Here is a 19,427-nt window from a genome sequence, read left to right as displayed (position 1 = left end):
AGATTTAACATACATGTACATATATAAATTATTCATTCAAAATAAAGGTGTTTTAACAATTCATTTAGTATTCTTTATTTTTATACGGTACTGATCTGCTATCATATGTTGTTCTCTTATTCATCCCAATTGAATTTTTCATGTTTTTAAAGGAATCACTTCTAAAATTATTTCTCTCATTATAATTTTCATTATTATTATTATTATGATAATTTATACTTGGGTTATGATAGTTATTTGAAAAAGATTTTTCATTTTTATTCTTTATATAATTATTGTTATGAGCATTGTATGAAATTTTATATGAAGATTCATAGTTTGCACCACTGTCTTTATAATATGAATTTTTTTGATTCATATAATTGTGATAATTATTATCTTTTTTATTATCATGCATATAATTATAACTGTTTTTTGGTAGTTTGTATGTGTTTGAATTTTTATAAGAACATGCCGGAAAATTCTCGTTATAATTTAAATTTTGATAATTTTGATTATGATAAGAATAGTTTTTTTGAGTGTTCATATATGGAGTAGAATTTATATTATGATGATTATACATATGTTCCTTATTCTTATTATAATTATGAGTATTGTTTGCCATATTCTCGTTTAAATAATTATTTGAATTATAATACTTGTAGTTTATAACTGTACTTTTGGAATTATTCATTTTTGAAAAGGAATATATTTGGGGATGATTAGCACTTAAACTATTTAAAATCATTCTTTTAGCAGCTGGTGCATTAAATCTAAGTTTCCTTTCTTCATTATTTATGTCAAGTACATTTAAAACCTTTTTTGGATTAATATGATTCGGTAAAAGTGAAGATGTGTGTTTTTTAAATTCTGGTTGTATATAGAAAGCACTATTACAGGTTGTAGAAAAATTTGAGGAAAATCTAAATATCTCTTTAAGAATATTTACATCGCTATCTTCATGTTTGCAGTTCAAATAACCAAATAAATTAACATCTTTCTTAGTATTTATTGGAACTACTATATTCATATTTTTAAAAAAATCGTCGTATGTACTATTTTGTATTTTTTTTTTTTGTTTTTTATCTACTTCCTCATTACTCTTTTTAATATTGTTCTCCAAATCCTTTACTTTTTCCCCCTCTAGTTTCCCTTTTTCTTTTACTTCTTTTAAATATTTTTTTATTGATTTTGTAATTTGCTTGGATAAAGGGTGTGTGGAATCCATATATATTTTATTTAATCCTCTTCTATTCCTTTTTTTTTCTTCGTCTGTTAATAAATCATGAAGTGGCCTAGCATGTTTAATTATTCTATCTTTATCAACAAATGGAAGCAAAATAACCCATTGATATTTATACTTTTTCCCATTTTCTTCTTCTTTAAAAGTTTTTGGATAAAAATCAATAATAGGTGATTCGTGATGAAGCATCAAATGCCTGTAAATTTTTGGTAGGCAATGGCTAGAATTTGATGGTAAAACACAAAGTAATTGTTCGAAAGGTAATAGAGGTTCGTCTTTTTCAAAATTAAAACTTATATCGTCAATAATTAAATCGGATGATAGGGGAGCGTAATAATATGGATAATACCAATGCCACATAGGACATGATTGAAAATAATAAGCTAATACCCAAGCTAATCCTTCAATATATTTATAAACAACATTTTTAACAAATTCATCTATATAATCAGTTTCATCTAAATGAAATTTAGACTTATAATATTTTATTCTTATAACTTCAGGGTTTTCATCACAACCTAATTCCACATCATCTTTTGGATTTTCGGTTTCATTAGCCTTTTTTATAGCTTCTTTTAATAATAAATTAAATTCATTAATATCATCTAATTTTTTATTTTCATTATAGTCCATGTTACATATTTTATTTTCATTAGGATTGGAGACAGTTTTCATTTTAGCATTATATTCATTATTGTTTTCTATCTTATCACTTTTAAAATAAATATCATTGCTATTATTATTTCCATCTATTTTATTTCCTGAATCAATGTTTTCTTTTGTATCATTTATACTGCAATTTATAGTTTGTTCATTTACTATCTGTTCAGAAAAATTGGATGCAGGTCGAACAAGAAAATTTATACTCTTTTCCCCTTTTTTATCTTTGTATCTAATATTTCTTATTGGCTGCATGCTTTGAATTTTTGATTCATATAGCATTTTTTTCGAAATAGTTTTTTCTGTTGAGGGTTGTTCTAAAGAATTTTGTTCTAAATTATGTTCCTTGGTATAACTAGAAATATTATTTGTGTTGATACAATTATTTTCATCGGAGTTAATATTTGTCCTACTGCTTATAGAATTCCTATTTTGTTCTTCTTCAATACATTTTGCTCTTTTTAATGAATCTTTTTGTAATTCCCTTTTTTCTCTTTTTTTTTTGAAGTCATACTGAGAAATAAATGTTTCTCTTTCAACTTCAGCAATAAAAGATACATATTTAAAAAATGATTTTAAATTTAAAGTACCTTCATTAATTAAATAGTCTCCTAATGTGGGAAGAACTTTTTGATATAATAAAATTAGTTGATCAATGCTTCCTCCTGCTATAGATATTGATGGCAAATGTGGAAGAAAATCATTTCCACAAAAAAAACAAATGAATATAAAATCATCAATACATCTTTCCATATTAAATGAAGAATCAAAAAATAAATCTTTCGATAAATATTCTCTTAGTATAGTTAAATCTAATATTTGTAACTCATTCCAATTTTGATAATTAAGTGAAGCGGTATTACCTAAATTTACATTGGCATAGTTAGGATCGTTATATTTATTATGTGTATTTTTTATAGGATTTATAATTTTACTACAAAAATATGCATCTTCTTTATTTTTTATCATTCCTACATATTCCTTCTTTTTTTCTTTTTCTTCACCTTTTGGGTCCAAATCAATAATTTCTCTCAAAATGTAAAAGTATGGCTCGTGACTAGCTAATGAAAGCATAATCAAATCAGCATCCATTCCATGTATAACATGTCTAGTGTTAGGATCATATCCTTTTTGTGCTCTTTGAGATTTAATAAAATTAAAAATTTTATGTTCTCCTTCCCCACAAACATTAGAATCAGAAAATATTACAGCAATTTTTTTCCATTTTTCATCATTTGTAATTTTATGCTCAATGAAATACTTTAATGCAATAGACAATTCATGCATAAATTGAGTCCCTGGGGTTATTACGTTACTATCCCAATAAGAAGACTCTTCTGGAACCATTCTATTTTCTGCGATAAATTTTTCTTTTAATTCTATATATGCTTTTCTTTCAATTTCTGAACATAAAATTGATTTGAATCTCCTGCTTCTTTGCTGATTCATTTTTGCTTTGGGAGCAACACCATCAATTGCCATATATAAAAGATTTTTTGGTTCAATAATATCAAACAGTCTTTCCACATATAGAAACACATTAAGAAATATTTCTTCATTACTTTTTGCACTTTTATTATTGTTATTGTGGGAGCATAAATGAATAATACCATTCATATCCAAATATAAATTATCGTAATATCCATTAATATTATCTGAACAATGTGATTCATCTGTATTATTAACATAATCTCCCAAATCGTGAACTTTAAAAAATTCACCGTTCTCCTCTATTTTCGTTCTTCTTAAATATACATCGCTATCTCTTGATTCATAAACAGATTTAACAATTTTTGGATACCTAGTAATCAACCATCTATAGAAAGTTGGAACTCCCATATTTTATCTTTTTTTACACCTCTTTTTTGTTGAATATTTTTAACTTTAAATTTTATATATATATTTTGATGAAATCTTCTCTTTATATGTTTTTATTAAAAACTTTTTATATTTTTCTACAAACCCTTTTTTAAAAGCTTTCTTAATATGGTAAGCTTTTCAGAACGATATATATATATATATATATATATATATTTTTTTTTTTTTTTTTTTTTTTTTTTTTTTTTTTTTTTTTTTTTTTTTTTTTTTTTGTAACTGTGTTGATGCAACTTTTTATTTTGATTAAATAGTGATTAAAAAAAATTAACCTTTTTCAAATATTTATGAATTTTTTTGAAGTTATTTTTCTTTATTTAAAAATATTACATATATGTTCGTATGTATATATATATCTAAATAATTTTTGTATACTTAAGATGTATTTTGTTTTTCTTTTTATAGTTCCATTTTTGTTAATATTGAAATATTTATACAATAAATTATTTACTTATTACATTAATGTGCCACATTTATATACATGTATATATATACATGTTCTTGAGAATATATTAATAGATATTAAAACTAAAAATAAAAAAAAAAATAAAATAAAATAAAATAAAAATTATATGTTAAAATATTTTATAATATGATATTTTTAAAATTAATTTTTTTTAGATATTAATGTATTGTTTGTAATAAAGAATATAAAAATAGCTTCCAAATTATATATATATTAATGTATATAAAATAAAAATAACTCTTACAAACTTTTTGTTAAAAATATAATTATAAATCATATAGTTATAAAATGATATGTATAAAAAATAAGTTATTCCTATGAAATTTTCATTACTTTTTTTATCATAATTTTTTCTTCAAGAATTAAGAAACATCAGTAAGAATATTTATGTCTGCTGATAATGCTATGGGATTCTTTTGTTAAACAATTTCGTCCAATAAAATAAAATCTTTACAAATTTACTTTTTATATTATGTTTTAATGTTATTGATAAATTTTATTATGGTATGCTGAATACATTTTTCTTTTTTATTATTGATAAAATGTATTTAGTTTGTTTAAAAAAAGAGTTTAAATATATTTAATTAATAGTTTATATAAAAAAAAATTTTTCATTTTTTTTTACTAAAATTTAATATAACTTATCACTTAATTTGTCAAAAGTATGTATTTTTTTTCTTAAGAAAAAAATTATTATAAAGCAAATATATTTTTATTTGAATTTTATTTAATTTTTCTTATTTTATTCTATTCTATCTTATTTATATAATCCTTGTTTTATTTTATTTTATTTAATTTTTTTTTTTTTTTTTATTCTTAAAAATTTTATAAAAAAAATTCAATTTTTTTTTTTTTTTTTATATATATATATTTACATAATTGTTCAAAGATACGCATAATTAAAAAAAATTATTATAGAAAATAAAATATTTCAAAAAAAAAAAAAAATAAAAAATTAAAGAGTTTTTATAAATTTTTTTTTAATCTGAATCGTAAGAAAATTTGTATATTCTAATAATCCGAGGAAGTAAAAAAAAAAAAAAAATATAGTTTTCATGCAGAAATAATATTATACGTTTTTAGTTGTTAAAATAGATAACATACTATTATATATAAAAATATTTAACAATATAAAATTTTTTTGTATATCATTTTTCTATTCTTTATATGTAGTAATGAATATTGAAAAAGCTGAAGTAAACTCCAAATTAATAGAGCTTTCTAAGCAAAATTTAGAAAATGTAAAATTTCTATTTAGGTTTATATAATTATTTTCTTTTTGATTCATTCAATTCTTACATATTTTTTTTTTTATAATTTTTATAGAAAACTAAAAAAGAATTAGAACTCAAGCAAAAACATGAGTAGGAAATATTTTAATAAAATAAATTTTAAGCAAATTTTTATATAAAATTTAAATATATAAATAATACATATTTTTTAATTTTATAAAAATAGTGAACTATTGGAACAAAGAAGAATTATTTTAAAATCGTTGCTAACTCCAGAGGCTCATGCGAGATGTATCAATATATATATAAAAAAAAAAAAAAAAAAAAAAATACATATACATAACATAATAATATAATTAATTTCTTTTTTTTTTTTTTTTTTTTTTGTTATAGTATCCAGGATTGCTATTGTAAAAGAAGACAAAGCAAGAAAAATAGAAGATATAATTATAAGAGTAATTAAAAAATGAAAAATAAAAGTTTTATATTTTTTATTATTACTGTAAAATACAACTAAAATTACATGTGTATGCTAATAATATGAAAATTATTAAACAAATATTTTAATAACTTAAATTATATTATAAAACACTTGTAGAAAAAACACATAATTGAAACATTTTAAATTAATTTATTTGTTTTCTCTTTTTTGTAGAATAGTCAAATGGGCCTATTACATAAAAAAATTGATGACGATCAATTAATTAAAATTATAGAGGTTTGTACAACTAGTGTATTAAAAAAAAGATTAATTAAAAAAAAATCCTAATTTATTTTTTATTTTTTTTTTTTTTAGCAAATTAGTGAAAAAATTTATAAGAAAGAGCCTGTAATCGAAGTATGTTGCTAAAAATAATTTAAGACAGAATAAAGAATAATAAATAATTTTAAGAACATAATTATTTGACTAATTCTTATACTTCTAATAATTTAACAATAATACAATATATATATATATATTTATATTCATTTTTTTATTTATCTATTTATTTTATTAATAGATTAGAAGAAGGAAACAATTTGATGATGATGATGATTTTAATGAAGAAGATTATATTTAAAACACAAATTAAAGAAACAATAAAAAAAATATAACAAGAGATAAATAATACAAAAAATAAATAATTTAGATAAAACAATTTATTTTAATTCCAAGATATGAAAATAGAATATAATATATATATATATATATTGAATATAAATTATGCTTTTTTTTTTTTTTTTTTTTTTTTTTTCTTTTTTGTTATATTTTATAAAGACAAAAAATTTCCTTAAAAGTCTTAATTTTTTGAGAATTTTATTTTTTTTCTTTTTGATAAGAATAAACTTTTAATTCATATACAATTTTTTTAAATATTTCATAAAAAAAATATTATTCTAATTCATTTTTATAAATGGCTTTTTTTTTTTTACTAGTTATGAGGAAATTAAATTTATGTTTAACACTATTCAACATATAGATTTAAAAAAAAAAAAAATCTAGGTGACTTAAAAATCATAATTGCTACACTTTTTTTTTTTCTTTTCATTATGCAACTAAATAATTTTAATTAAATTTTGTGTAAAATTTGTGTATTTCTTTTTTAAAATTTATTTTACAATTTTTCTTATAAAATAATATTTTAAGTGGAACAAAAAATTAATAAATAGCTATATACACACATACATTTATATGGACACCTATTGATTTTATTTTGTGTAATTTGTTTTCTTTGATTTTTATAAAGTTTTATGATGAAAATTACAAATTTGTTTTTAATTTTAATTCATTTATCATTTTTCAAAACAATAAATAGTAATAAAAATAATATTCCTTATTCTATTTGTCATAAAAATGATGTATATTTAGGGGATGATTTTTATTTTCTTAAAAATAAGAAATATGTTTTGTACGATGTAAATATAGGTGAAGGCTTTAATGTATAGTTAAAAAGACAAAAATAAGCAAATATTTATATATATATAACAAATAATAAAAAACAGTGAAAATTTTTTTTATGAATGATAATTTTTCCTTGAATTGTTGTAAATTAACTTTTCTGGTTTTTTTTTTTTTTTTTTTTTTTTTTTTATTATAGCTACAAAAAGAAGTTTTATACAGAATATCATTAGTTGTATATTATTTAAATAAAAAAGACAAAAATAATATATATTATTTAGTTTTGCCACCTTGGTGTTATTTAGCTCATTGGAACAATAAAAAACATAAAAAAATCAAGTGGAATTTTTTTTTTAACTTAAAAGTTATTCAAAATGTAATACCTGTAATAGAATTTCCAGAATATAGCAAAATATATGGAAGTAATACTGATTTTATTATATCATTTAAATTTAGATTCAGTAATATTCTACCAAATAAAGGAAGTTTTGATGTTTTAAGTTTTGACAAATGCCCTATAGAAGGTTTTAATTTTAAGAATATTTGTAAAAAGTGTGAAAATAAATATTCAGTTACTTATTCAGGAAACTGCACAAATATTAAGGCTAAAAATTGTGAATGCTATGAATACAATTTTATTACTAGTTTTTTTGCAAGTAATATTATTTATAATTTATTCTTTTATGATGTAGATTCTATTTTAATAAAACAAGGATCCAGCATACTAGTTCCCTTTGTTAATGAGTTGTTTGAAAATAATCTTGAAGATATCTTGTTATTCAGTGAAGATTTGATAGAAGAAGGAAATAATTATGTAAAAAAAATATTAAAAACAACTAACTATTTAAGTTCTCATTTAAGATATACAGATTTTAGAAAAATTTCTTATTATGATGTTCCACCAATTAATATTTCTATTTTTAAACTCTTATATATTATGTTTATGAATGAGAATGAGAAAATTTTTATTTCTACTGATGAAAAAAAAGAAGTTCAAAAAATTGTTAATCAAGAATTTAATGAGTTTAAAAATTATTTTTATTTTTATGAAAATGAAAATTATCATGAAGGAGAAGTTGCTATAATTGATCAATGGATATGTATTAAATCAAAAATTTTTGTTGGCAACATTTTTTCAAGGTATAGTCTACATATAAAATGGGAAAGATATTTAATGAATACATACGAAAAAAAAAACTTAGATTTGTGTGGGTATAATATTAATAATGATGAAAAATTAAGAAAAAATTATAAAAATATTAAAGATATATATAATAAAAAAGCTTTAATAAAGCTGAAACATATATATGATAATTACTCAGAAAAAGATAAAAAATATTTAAACACTATATGTTTAGGTTTTAATTCCCATTTTCCTAAAAATACTAGTATATATAGACTAAAATATATTAACCATTTATAATATATATATATATACAAAACAGATAGAACATATAAATTTATATATATATGTATATATATTAAAAATATATCATTTTAACTTTTTCATAAAATATAAAAATATTAATTATATAATTAATTGATAAATATTAATTCATTTTTTTAAAAAATTTAAAAAAGCTCTAAAAAAATGTTTTTTCGTAATTTAAAAGAAAAATATTTAAAATTAACTTCTTAATATTTTTGTATACATTTTGTTCATAATTGTTTTTCCATTGTCAAAAAGAAAAAAAGACTTTTATAAAAATGAAAAAATATAGAATAAAAGAATTAGATAAAATTAATGAATTTTATTTATTATTAAGAAAATATATTACCATAATAATAATAACTTCTAACAAAAATATATCGTAAAATATTATTAAAACTGAAAGTAAAAGAGTAATAAAAAAAAATAGATATAGTAATAGAAATAAAGTAAATATTTATTTGTAACTAATGTAAAGAAAAGTTCACATTTATAATAATACTAAAAAGGATAAATTATTTCAATTTTTTAATAATTAGAAAAAAAAAAAAGGTATGAAATAAGACAAGATTTTTAAGAATTTTTTTTTTAAAATACTATATATTTATATCTTAAAAGTAAATTATAATTAATTTACGTCAGTTTTTATATTCATAAGCCACTATATATTTTTTATTATTACCTATTTTTTTTATTTTTTTTTTTTTCAATTAATTATAATTAATATTTATTCTATTATTTATATATTTTCATTGTCTTTTTTTGGAAATTTAAGCTGGTTACTGAAGAGGAATATTTATCATTTATAAAAATTTTTAAATAATATTTATAACTTTAATTTTCATCATATTAATTAATAGAGAAGTATTTTTCAAAATTATTCATCTTGTGTTTTATTATTGTACTCTCATTTTTAAAAGAATTATTTTTATAAACATTTTCAAAATTAGTTACATTAGATAAATTCTCATGTTCATTTATTTTATTATTCTTATTTTTATCATTATGTAATTTTGAAGAATTATTACTATAATGTACATTCTGATTATCATCTTCACATCTTTTTTGCTCATGGATATTTTCTGTACTAGCTATTTTTTTTTGTAAATTTTGGCTACATGTCATTTTTTCGTTGTCTTCAATGTGTAAAATACCTTTATTTTTTGAATCAAATATATCTTTTACAATTTCGGAAAAAATAAAGTTTTCATATATTTCATTCATAATATGATCACAGTAATATATTGATTCATACTTACATAATGTATATATTTGTCTAAGAAAAAAATAAATAGTATTTAATTTGCATAAAAATAATGTATACATGAAGAAAAAAAAATTAATTAAAAATATGAATAATATGTAGTAAATTCCTTTATAATTAAATATATTTAATAAATGTAGCTTAGATAATTCAAAAGATGAAGCTAAAGGAATTATATTATTATAGTAATATACTGAAATTAATACATAAAAATTTAATATTAAGTTAATAAACAAATTAATTAAATATGGGGAAAAATAAAAAAAAAATTTTATATAATTTATTTTTGTTTGACATTTCTGTAGCATTAATGAATGAATATAATTATATTTATATTTCATATGTACATTTATATCGTAAATATTAGAATAAATAGAATTTCCATAAATATTATAAATACTTTTTCTATTATCATTAGAATATTTGTTCATTTTTTCATTAGTTGTGTAATTTAATTTTTTATAAAAATCCTCATTTCTAATATTTATTACTGTTGAATATTTCTTATTCATTATTTTTTCATTTTTTTTATAAATATTATTTGATTCATCTGAATAAATGCCCTTAAACATATTAGGAATATCCTTTTCTTTTATATATGTTTCATAACTTTGGTTTGTATATACATCTTCATATTCACAGTTTTCTTTATTTATATATTTAAATATATTAGTAAATTTATTAAATACATTATCGGCATATAACAATATAATATTGTCAAAGTTGTTATCTAAATTATAAAATAGCTTCTTGCATCCTTCAATTAATATTTCAGTATTCCTATATATTTCTTTGTTTTTTTCTTTTATATAAGTATTATATAGTGATTGTATAATAATTATACACATAACATTAATATGATGTATTAAAATTTTATAGGAACAAAATAACATATAAATATTTAGAATGCTATAAGTAAGAACATAAAACGTAAAAAAAACGTGGAAATTTATTTCATAGAAAAAGTAATTATTGTAACCAATAGGAATTTTAATTAATGTTTGTAATCTAAATAATAAAAATATGTTTAAGAATAAGAAAAATAAATATACTAAGAAAAATAAGTTCCTTTTTCTATTTGTATATATAAAAAACAAATTACCTTTTTGCTTCCTTTCATATTTAACTATATATTTTAAATTATTGTATACTTCGTAAAAATGAATATAATTAGAAAAGGGATAGTAATCAAATAAATTATTTTTTAAGTTATATAATTCATTAAGAAGAAGTTCCTTATTAATGTTTAATTCTTCATTATATATATTTTTTTTTTCTTTTTCGTTATCACTAAATTTTTTACTTTTTTCATTGTATTTTTTTTCCATATTATTTTGAATTTTTTTTGCATCATTTTTTGAGTTGTTAAGAAGAACGTCCATTTTTCAATTGTGACTTATTTTTTTTTTTTTTTTTTCAATTTCTCTTTTTAATTTTTTTTGTTTTTATAAAAAGCTTCTGTGTATATTTGTTCTTTCTTTTTTTGTCTTTTATTTTCTTTCCATCTTTTAATTCTTTATTGGTTTTGCTCTTTATTTTTATTTTTTTTTTTATACAGAAATAGAAAAAAAAAAAAAAGTAGCTTAATTATGTTTGTTTTATACTCAAAATAAAAGACTTGTATTTATTTAATTTATTATATTTTTTTATTCTTATTTCCAATAATAAGAATATTAATTATGTAAGTTCTTGAAAATTAGGAAATAAAAACATAGCACGTAACACTATAAAATAAATATTGATGCAAATGTGCGAAAAAATTAAGTGGATTTTTTTTTTTTTTTTTAAATTTAAAAGAAAATATATAAAAGTAAAAATTAACTTTTTAAAAAAAAATAATAAAACAAGTATATTAGTTAAAACTGTATTTTGTTTTTATAAAAAAGTAGGCGATTTTGTTGTATGTTTTTCACATGCTTAACTATGTTATGTATAAATATATATACTATATATATATATATATATATATATATATATATTTTTAAATATAAAAGGTGTGTAAAAAAAAAATAAAAAAAAAAAAGAATTACATAAAAAATTAAATAATTATTGCATAAAGCCTACATTTGCGACCAAAAAAATGTAAAAAAATAAATTAGACAATTTTTATTTTTAAATAAAGTTAAGAAATAATTGCAATTGTATTGATTTGTTAAAAGAGTTGTACACTTATTTCATAACTTCACATTATTAAAAGAATTATATACTTCATTTTAATATTGAAAGAGGAAATATTATTTTTATAAATTTTAGCAAATACGTAAAGTCAAAGTTAATCATTATTTTATTTTTTTTTTTCTCTTATAACCACACACCTATCATTAAAAATAAATTGCAATGATTTTTAATATTCTCATTAGAATAATAAGCATCATATAATTATATCAACCAAATATAATAAAAAGAAACACTTAAAAAAATGTACCTTTAATTTTTTAATAAATTATAAAAATATAATTAATTCTAAAAATGTCAAAGTTGCAAATTAATTATTTTACTTTTCCACATCTTTTTTTCTGATTTTTCTTTTTATTTTTGTTAAAAAATTTTAAAAATTAATTTATATAATGAAATTCTGAAAAGATAAACATATTTTTCAATAAAAAGGTAGTAAAATTAGAGAGTAAACTAAATAAGAAATAAATAATATTTTTAATAAAAAGTATAGAAATGTATTGATTAAAATACATTTTACTTTAAAATATTTTAGACCCAATATATAAATAATTTTTATGTATATACATTATATTTTAGATAAAATTTATACATTGCAGTATTTACACTTGTATATGAAGTCTAAAAATGTAATAATAATTAATTCATAAAAAATCATATGAATAAATATAAATTGCAATTTTATGTTATTTCTAATTAATACACATATAACCACATTAATGTTTTAGTATCATCTTTATTTCCATTAAAAAGATGTTAAATATTTTTATAAAAATAAAATAACGAAAAAGAGAAAAAAAAATATAAACAAATAAAAAAAATAAAAAGCTATGCTTTCATTAATTAAATTTTATCTACAATTTTTTATTATATATTATTTAATAATCTATACACTTGTATATATATACCAAAATTAAAAATTTGATACATAATAAACTAAAATATTTAAAAAATTTATTCCTTTAAAAAAAAAAAAAAAAAAAAATATGTCCAAAATATCAAATTTTATAAAAAAATATAATGGTAAGGAAAATGAAAAAATAACAGAAAAAGATTTAAATGATAATTTAGAAATAGATATATTCAGTTTATTAAATGAAGATAGTTCCTATTTATCTGAAAGCAGTGATGATAGTTATATTGAAAAAGGTTTAAATAATTCCATTTCGTTCAATAACTGCAATTTAACAACTTATGAAAAAAGTGTAAATAACAAAACAAATGTATTTGAAACAAAGGAAAGCATCGTTAATTACTCAAATGAAATAAACGAACATTGTAATAATAATTTAAATGAAGTATGTGATAGTAATAGTTATTCTACAAATGAAAGAAATAAAAATTATGATTACTCAAACGAAAAAATTAAGTATTTGAATTCCCCACATGAAATAAATAAGTATGATAATTCAAATAAAATAAATGAACAAGTCATTGATAATTCGAGTAAAGCGAATATAAGTAATATAATTTTATCAAAAAAATCTCACATATTTCATAGTATTAAAATATTAATTCCCAAATTTAATGAAATAGGTAAGTTGAATGATTCTGATAAAAAATTATGTTTAAATTTAAATGATGATTTCTCGTCTAAAAATATTAAAAGAGAAAATGAAAAAGATGATACTGATCATGACAAATATATGAAAAATATTATTGATGGTTCAAATGATAAATATGAAAATAATGAGAAAACTGATGAATTATTATATATTAATAATAAAAATATATATAATTTTAAGTCTTTTGAGAAAATAGAAAAAGATATGAAGGAAGAAATAAAAGAGGAAAACATTTTAAACAATATATATATAAATTTTATAACATACGAAAATAAAATAAAAAAGATTGAAAAAAAAAGAAAGAAAAATATGGTAAGTAGCAAAAATGATATATTATTTGTTCAAAACAAAGTGCAAAGAGATATTAACATTCAAAAATATAATTCTATATCAGAATTATACAATGATATTATAGAAAGCATAAATTATTTTAACGAATTAAAAGTCAGAAAGGCTTATTACTGTTTAAGAGAATCTTTTATAAAGTACTATTGTGATAAGAAGTTGAAAAGTTTTATAGAAAATGTTTTTATCAGTGAAATATTATATAGATACAAAATTATTAGAAAAATAGAAGTAATATTTAATTTAGATGTAAAAAAAACATGTGAAGATTTTATAAATTATTCAGTAATTTCAAAAAGGGTATATAGAAAATTAGCGTTTGATTATTTAATAGATATAAAAGATGTTAATGGAAAAGTGTGCTCTATGAAATGTATAAAGTGTTTAAGTAAGCATAATAATAATATCAAGAACATTAAATTGGCATCTAATGAAATTATGGAAAATCCATTTTTAGAAAATGCTAACTCCAATAAAAGTTTTGAAAAATTCACAACAGTAAGTAGTGAAACATTCAGTGAAAATGAAAATAAGAAAAAAGAAAAAAAAAAAAAAAAAAGAATATTAAAAAAAAAAAAAAAAAGATTAAATATTCCTAATAAATCTATATGCAATAAATATATTGATTTCACACATTTCAATGTAGCATTTGATGAAGACAATAATGAAGTTTATTATTTTATAACAAAAAAGGAGTTTAGCATTTCAAAAAAAATTGCTTCAACTAGTAATAATAAGAAAAATACATATAATGAAAATAGAAAAGAACAAGAAAATAATGATGATGAAGGTAAAATTAATTTAAATAAATTTTTACTTAAAAATAAAAAATGCTGTGATCAAAATGAAACATTAGATAATAAAATAATATATCAAAATGAAGAAAAAAGTGACATAAATACAGTTATTTATTTTTATGTTAATTTATCAATACCTTCAAATTTTATATACGTTATTGCTTCATTAACTGAAGTTACCTTATTTAAATCATGGATCCCTTTTTATTCTTTTCCATTTAAGTTATACGAAATAATTTATTATATTTATTACTATTATTTTTATTTTAATATATATTATATATATATTTTTTTTTAATAAAGATTTGGAATCAGTGAATGTAGAACATTAAAAGAAAGAGGATTACTTGATAAAATGGTTTACGCAAAAATAGCAATGCCATGGATTATAAAAGATAGGTTGAAACTCAATTCTTTTTTACATTATCTAATTTAATACTACTACATTATTTGTTTAAATTTTTCACATTAGTCTTTCATATTTTTTATAATATACTATGGGATTTCTTTTTTAATAGATATTTATTAGTGGATGTATGGATATGCGAAGATTTTCAATTCTCAAAAGGAATATTTTTATATGCTTCAAACATTCAGAAAAATTCTGAAATTGCTGTATTATCACATTGCATTATTTTACACATACTCGTTTATTAATATCATTCTATTCATTTTTATAATTATTTCCATATCCAATATATATATATATATATATATATATATATAATAAATATATATATTTTTTTTTTCAGAGAAATTTTGTTATTAATACAGATAATTGTACAGAAATAGAAATGAATGTTCACGCATTCATTTCTCCAAAAACATCTGAAGAAACTTTTGTAAAATGTTATGTTGAAATATCTCCTAATGCGAATCTTAACAAAACCTTCATTTCTTTTTTAACAAAGTAAATTATTTCTTTTTATATTTTAATTTTTCAAAGTTTTATATTTTACATATATTATTTAATGGTTTTTTACTTATTTACAGAGTTTTTATAAAAAGTTGTATCTCTCATTTTATTAAAATATGTAAGGAGTTTGAATTTAATGAAGAATATAATAATCAAATGAAGAAAAATAACTTTTTTTATGAAAAATTAAGAAGAGCAGCAGAAGAGAGTAAAATATATTAATAATAAAATTTTTTTATATTTATTCAGCAATCAAAATTTTGAAAATAAAATATTTTCATAAATTATATAAATAGGAATAACTTAATACTTTTATTATATTTTTTTAATAAAATTTTATTAAAGTATTCTTAAAATATTTTTAAAAACTAAAACTTCTTACATTATTTTCATTATTTTTAGTTTCTTATATGGTGTAGAACTTAAAATTTGACTATTTAATTTTATTACATTTTACATTTTTATTTCATTATATAGATTGAAACAAGCTTCTTCAAAAAAAAAAAAAAAAAAAAAGAAAAAAAAACTTTTTTTTAATCCTATTGTTTAATTTTATTTTTATATTTTAAAAATTATAAATTAAAAATATATTTTTTTTTTTTCAACAAATAAAAATATTTTAAAAATAATTTTAAATACATTTATATCTTTAAGTTTTTTAGTTTGTTTTTTATTATATCTATATTTACAGTTATATTTAAAACTCTTCTAAAAAATATTGAAAAAATGTTATAATTGAAACACTTAAAATTTTGAAATTTGAATTGGCATATATTATGAAGTTTTTTATTCATATATATCAATAAAATTATAAGAAATTAACATTGTATATATATAAGTTATAAAAAATTATTATGATAATATTAAAAAATTAGACTGTTTATAATTATATGTTTTTTCATCTCAGATAAATTAATCAAGTATTTTTAAATTTACCTAATATTTTCTTTAAATTTTAAATGGACAAAAGAAAATTTAAATTTTTTGTTGAATTAAATAGAAAATAAGAAATAAAAAATGAAAATTATATAAAAATCATGTTGTCTTTATTATTTTTTATTAAAATTAAAAAACATAAAAATTAAAACATTTGTATCTTATAATTTATTTCATATATATATATTATATATTTTTTTCTCTTTTTTTTGTATTTAGCATTTAAATTTAGTTGTTAACTATACTCCTTAAAAATAAAAGTACTACACATAATAAAATGATAAAAATATAAATTTTTAATTTGTATTTGTTTATCTTTTTATTTGCACACTTTTTTTTTTTGTAATGGAATATGTTTAAAATTTCCCCTTATGTACCATATATATATAAATGCTCAAAAATAAAAAATTTCAAAAAATTTTATAACGATTTAAAAAAAAAAAATTATATTGACTTAATTAATTTTTCTAAAGGGTTGTATCTTTACTTGTGTAATTTTCCTCATAAACAAGGTAATTATATAAATAAGACAATATATTTTTTTTTTTTTTTTTTTATGTTTACAAAAATGAAGTTATAATATTTACACATATAATATATATTTTAAATATTTTATAGATGAACTACTAATAAATTTTGCAAAAACCTTATTTAGAGATATAACAAAGAATGAATTAGTAAGATGTGACAAAAAGGATTTATGTCTTTTAATGCTTTTATATTTAAAATGTAAAAAGGTATGTAAGAAGTTTATTCTTGAAAAAAAAGAAATTAATTACATAAGTTCTGCTATTGAAGAAAATATAGATGATTTTGACGAAGAAGATCTTTCAACAGTTTTAACTTTTTTAAATTGCACAAATAATTATAAATTATATGCAGACAGTAATGCAGAAAAAAATAAAGTAAATACAAATATTACAAAGCAAATAATTGAAAGAAGTACTCATTATTTACATAATTTTAATCAAATGAAAAATTTGTGCATTTTATATAGTTATTTGTGTAGAGAAAATATAAGTGTTCAATTACATAATAAAATTTTAAAGCAAATTTTTAATGGTTTAGATAAATGTGAAGATACAGATTTAACTAACATAGTTTTTAATTTTTATTATATTAATAGTTTTTTTTTCAAAAATCTTTTAAATAAAATACTTGAATTTTTTATTTATTACCAAAATAAGTTAAAAATAAGTGATAAAAAAAAGTTATGTGAAATACAAAAAAATGTTAACACAATTTATAATTGCGATAAAAATGAAAATAAATATGAGAAAGATGGAAAATTAAATTTAATAAGTTTAAGGAAAAATAAATTAATTAACTACATTGAAAAATATCAGAATTTTAAAGAATTTATTGATGATAAATTTGTTATAAGTAAAAATGAGAGTAATTTGAAAGATAAAAATGTAAATATAACTTATAATAACTTATTTAATATTTATAACTGTAATATTTATGTATATAGATTTATAAATGAGTATAATAAAATATTTAAAAAACATAAAATAAAAAAACTTACTGATCAATGCAATTTTGTCGATAACGTTTGGAAAAATTGCAGATTATTGTATAATTTTTACATATATTTTAAATATTATATAAGTAGATCAAATTATCAAATAAATATAGATGATATAAAAAATGATGTAATAAATAATTATAATTTTAATATATATAATTCAAAATTATATAGTAATATTTTTACTCCTAATAATATTAAAATATTTATGTACATATATAGTAATGGAGTAAATTATCATTATCATTACTTTAATGGGTGTAGGGAATTTTTAAATAAATATATATTAGATATTCTCCAAACAAATTCAAAAAAGGAAAAAGAAAAAGAAAAAAACACAGTTAAGCTAATAAATAATGAACATATTAACATTTTGTTAAATATTTTAAATCAAATGAGTATATATAATGATAATATATATAATTTAATAATGGATAATTTTAAAATAAATCAAAATTATACCTTAAAGACAACTATATTATTGCTACAATTTTCTTTTTCTCATGGATGTAATCATGAATATTATATTCTTTACAAATATATAAACAAAATAATAGATGATCATATTATATTTGATAGTATTTTTTTTCCTAATAATTATGGATACTTATTTTTTCCACCTTTTATTTTTAATAACAAAATATACACACTATATATAAAAACATTTTTGAAATGTTGTACACATTATTTAAGAAAAAAAGAAAATATACAGAGTTACAAATTAAATGATGAACTATTTTATTTTGGTTTATGTTACAATATATTATTGTATCAAGAAAAAAACAAATTATTTTTAAAATTTTTTAAATTAGATGATTTACGAAAAATTTATGAATTTCTTCACAAATTTGAAAAAATAACAAAAAAAAATTCTTCGTATATAGATAACACGAAAACAAAAAAATTAAATATATATTATTTTTTTCTTCAAAAGAATAAAATTAAAAATTTATTAAAATATATTGAAATATCCTATAGTCAAATTGAAAATATGTATATAAATTTTTTTAATTTTTTTAATATTCATCAAAATTATTCTTATATATACATAAATTATGATAACCATTACTACATTCCATCTATAGTCCCATCAATAATAATTCAAAAGTAAAATATATTCTTTTTTTTTTTTTTTTTT

At 18.0% G+C, this 19,427-nt stretch overlaps 6 protein-coding genes across 6 annotated transcripts; 4 read left to right on the top strand and 2 right to left on the bottom strand.

Annotated features, from left to right (window-relative positions):
- Positions 1-64: 64 nt before the first annotated feature.
- PGAL8A_00422200 (exoribonuclease, putative) lies at positions 65-3,721 on the bottom strand (the record flags this gene model as incomplete). Its single annotated transcript, XM_028672944.1, has 1 exon — positions 65-3,721. One exon carries the CDS (start codon positions 3,719-3,721, stop codon positions 65-67), a length of 3,657 nt encoding a protein of 1,218 aa, XP_028529446.1.
- Positions 3,722-5,398: 1,677 nt separating this feature from the next.
- Positions 5,399-6,516, top strand: PGAL8A_00422100 (apoptosis-related protein, putative; the record flags this gene model as incomplete). The annotated part of the gene is made up of 7 exons (XM_028672942.1): positions 5,399-5,464; positions 5,550-5,587; positions 5,682-5,746; positions 5,849-5,910; positions 6,111-6,173; positions 6,252-6,293; positions 6,457-6,516. The coding sequence occupies 7 exons, from the start codon at positions 5,399-5,401 to the stop codon at positions 6,514-6,516; spliced, it is 396 nt and encodes a 131-aa protein (XP_028529445.1).
- Positions 6,517-7,186: 670 nt separating this feature from the next.
- POFUT2 (GDP-fucose protein O-fucosyltransferase 2, putative) lies at positions 7,187-8,757 on the top strand (the record flags this gene model as incomplete). The annotated part of the gene is made up of 2 exons (XM_028672941.1): positions 7,187-7,375; positions 7,534-8,757. The coding sequence occupies 2 exons, from the start codon at positions 7,187-7,189 to the stop codon at positions 8,755-8,757; spliced, it is 1,413 nt and encodes a 470-aa protein (XP_028529444.1).
- Positions 8,758-9,612: 855 nt separating this feature from the next.
- Positions 9,613-11,409, bottom strand: PGAL8A_00421900 (conserved Plasmodium protein, unknown function; the record flags this gene model as incomplete). The annotated part of the gene is made up of 1 exon (XM_028672940.1): positions 9,613-11,409. One exon carries the CDS (start codon positions 11,407-11,409, stop codon positions 9,613-9,615), a length of 1,797 nt encoding a protein of 598 aa, XP_028529443.1.
- A 1,779-nt stretch (positions 11,410-13,188) lies between these two features.
- PGAL8A_00421800 (conserved Plasmodium protein, unknown function) lies at positions 13,189-16,047 on the top strand (the record flags this gene model as incomplete). Its single annotated transcript, XM_028672939.1, has 5 exons — positions 13,189-15,131; positions 15,213-15,308; positions 15,428-15,524; positions 15,662-15,819; positions 15,918-16,047. 5 exons carry the CDS (start codon positions 13,189-13,191, stop codon positions 16,045-16,047), a joined length of 2,424 nt encoding a protein of 807 aa, XP_028529442.1.
- Positions 16,048-17,113: 1,066 nt separating this feature from the next.
- Positions 17,114-19,400, top strand: PGAL8A_00421700 (conserved Plasmodium protein, unknown function; the record flags this gene model as incomplete). The annotated part of the gene is made up of 2 exons (XM_028672938.1): positions 17,114-17,273; positions 17,380-19,400. 2 exons carry the CDS (start codon positions 17,114-17,116, stop codon positions 19,398-19,400), a joined length of 2,181 nt encoding a protein of 726 aa, XP_028529441.1.
- Positions 19,401-19,427: the final 27 nt, after the last annotated feature.

The sequence above is a fragment of the Plasmodium gallinaceum genome (genome assembly GCF_900005855.1).
Source record: "Plasmodium gallinaceum strain 8A genome assembly, contig: PGAL8A_v1_119, whole genome shotgun sequence".
In the NCBI taxonomy this organism is placed as follows: Eukaryota; Apicomplexa; class Aconoidasida; order Haemosporida; family Plasmodiidae; genus Plasmodium; species Plasmodium gallinaceum.
The sequence above is the reverse complement of the archived record's forward strand: the minus strand, read 5'-3'. Positions and strand labels throughout refer to the sequence as shown.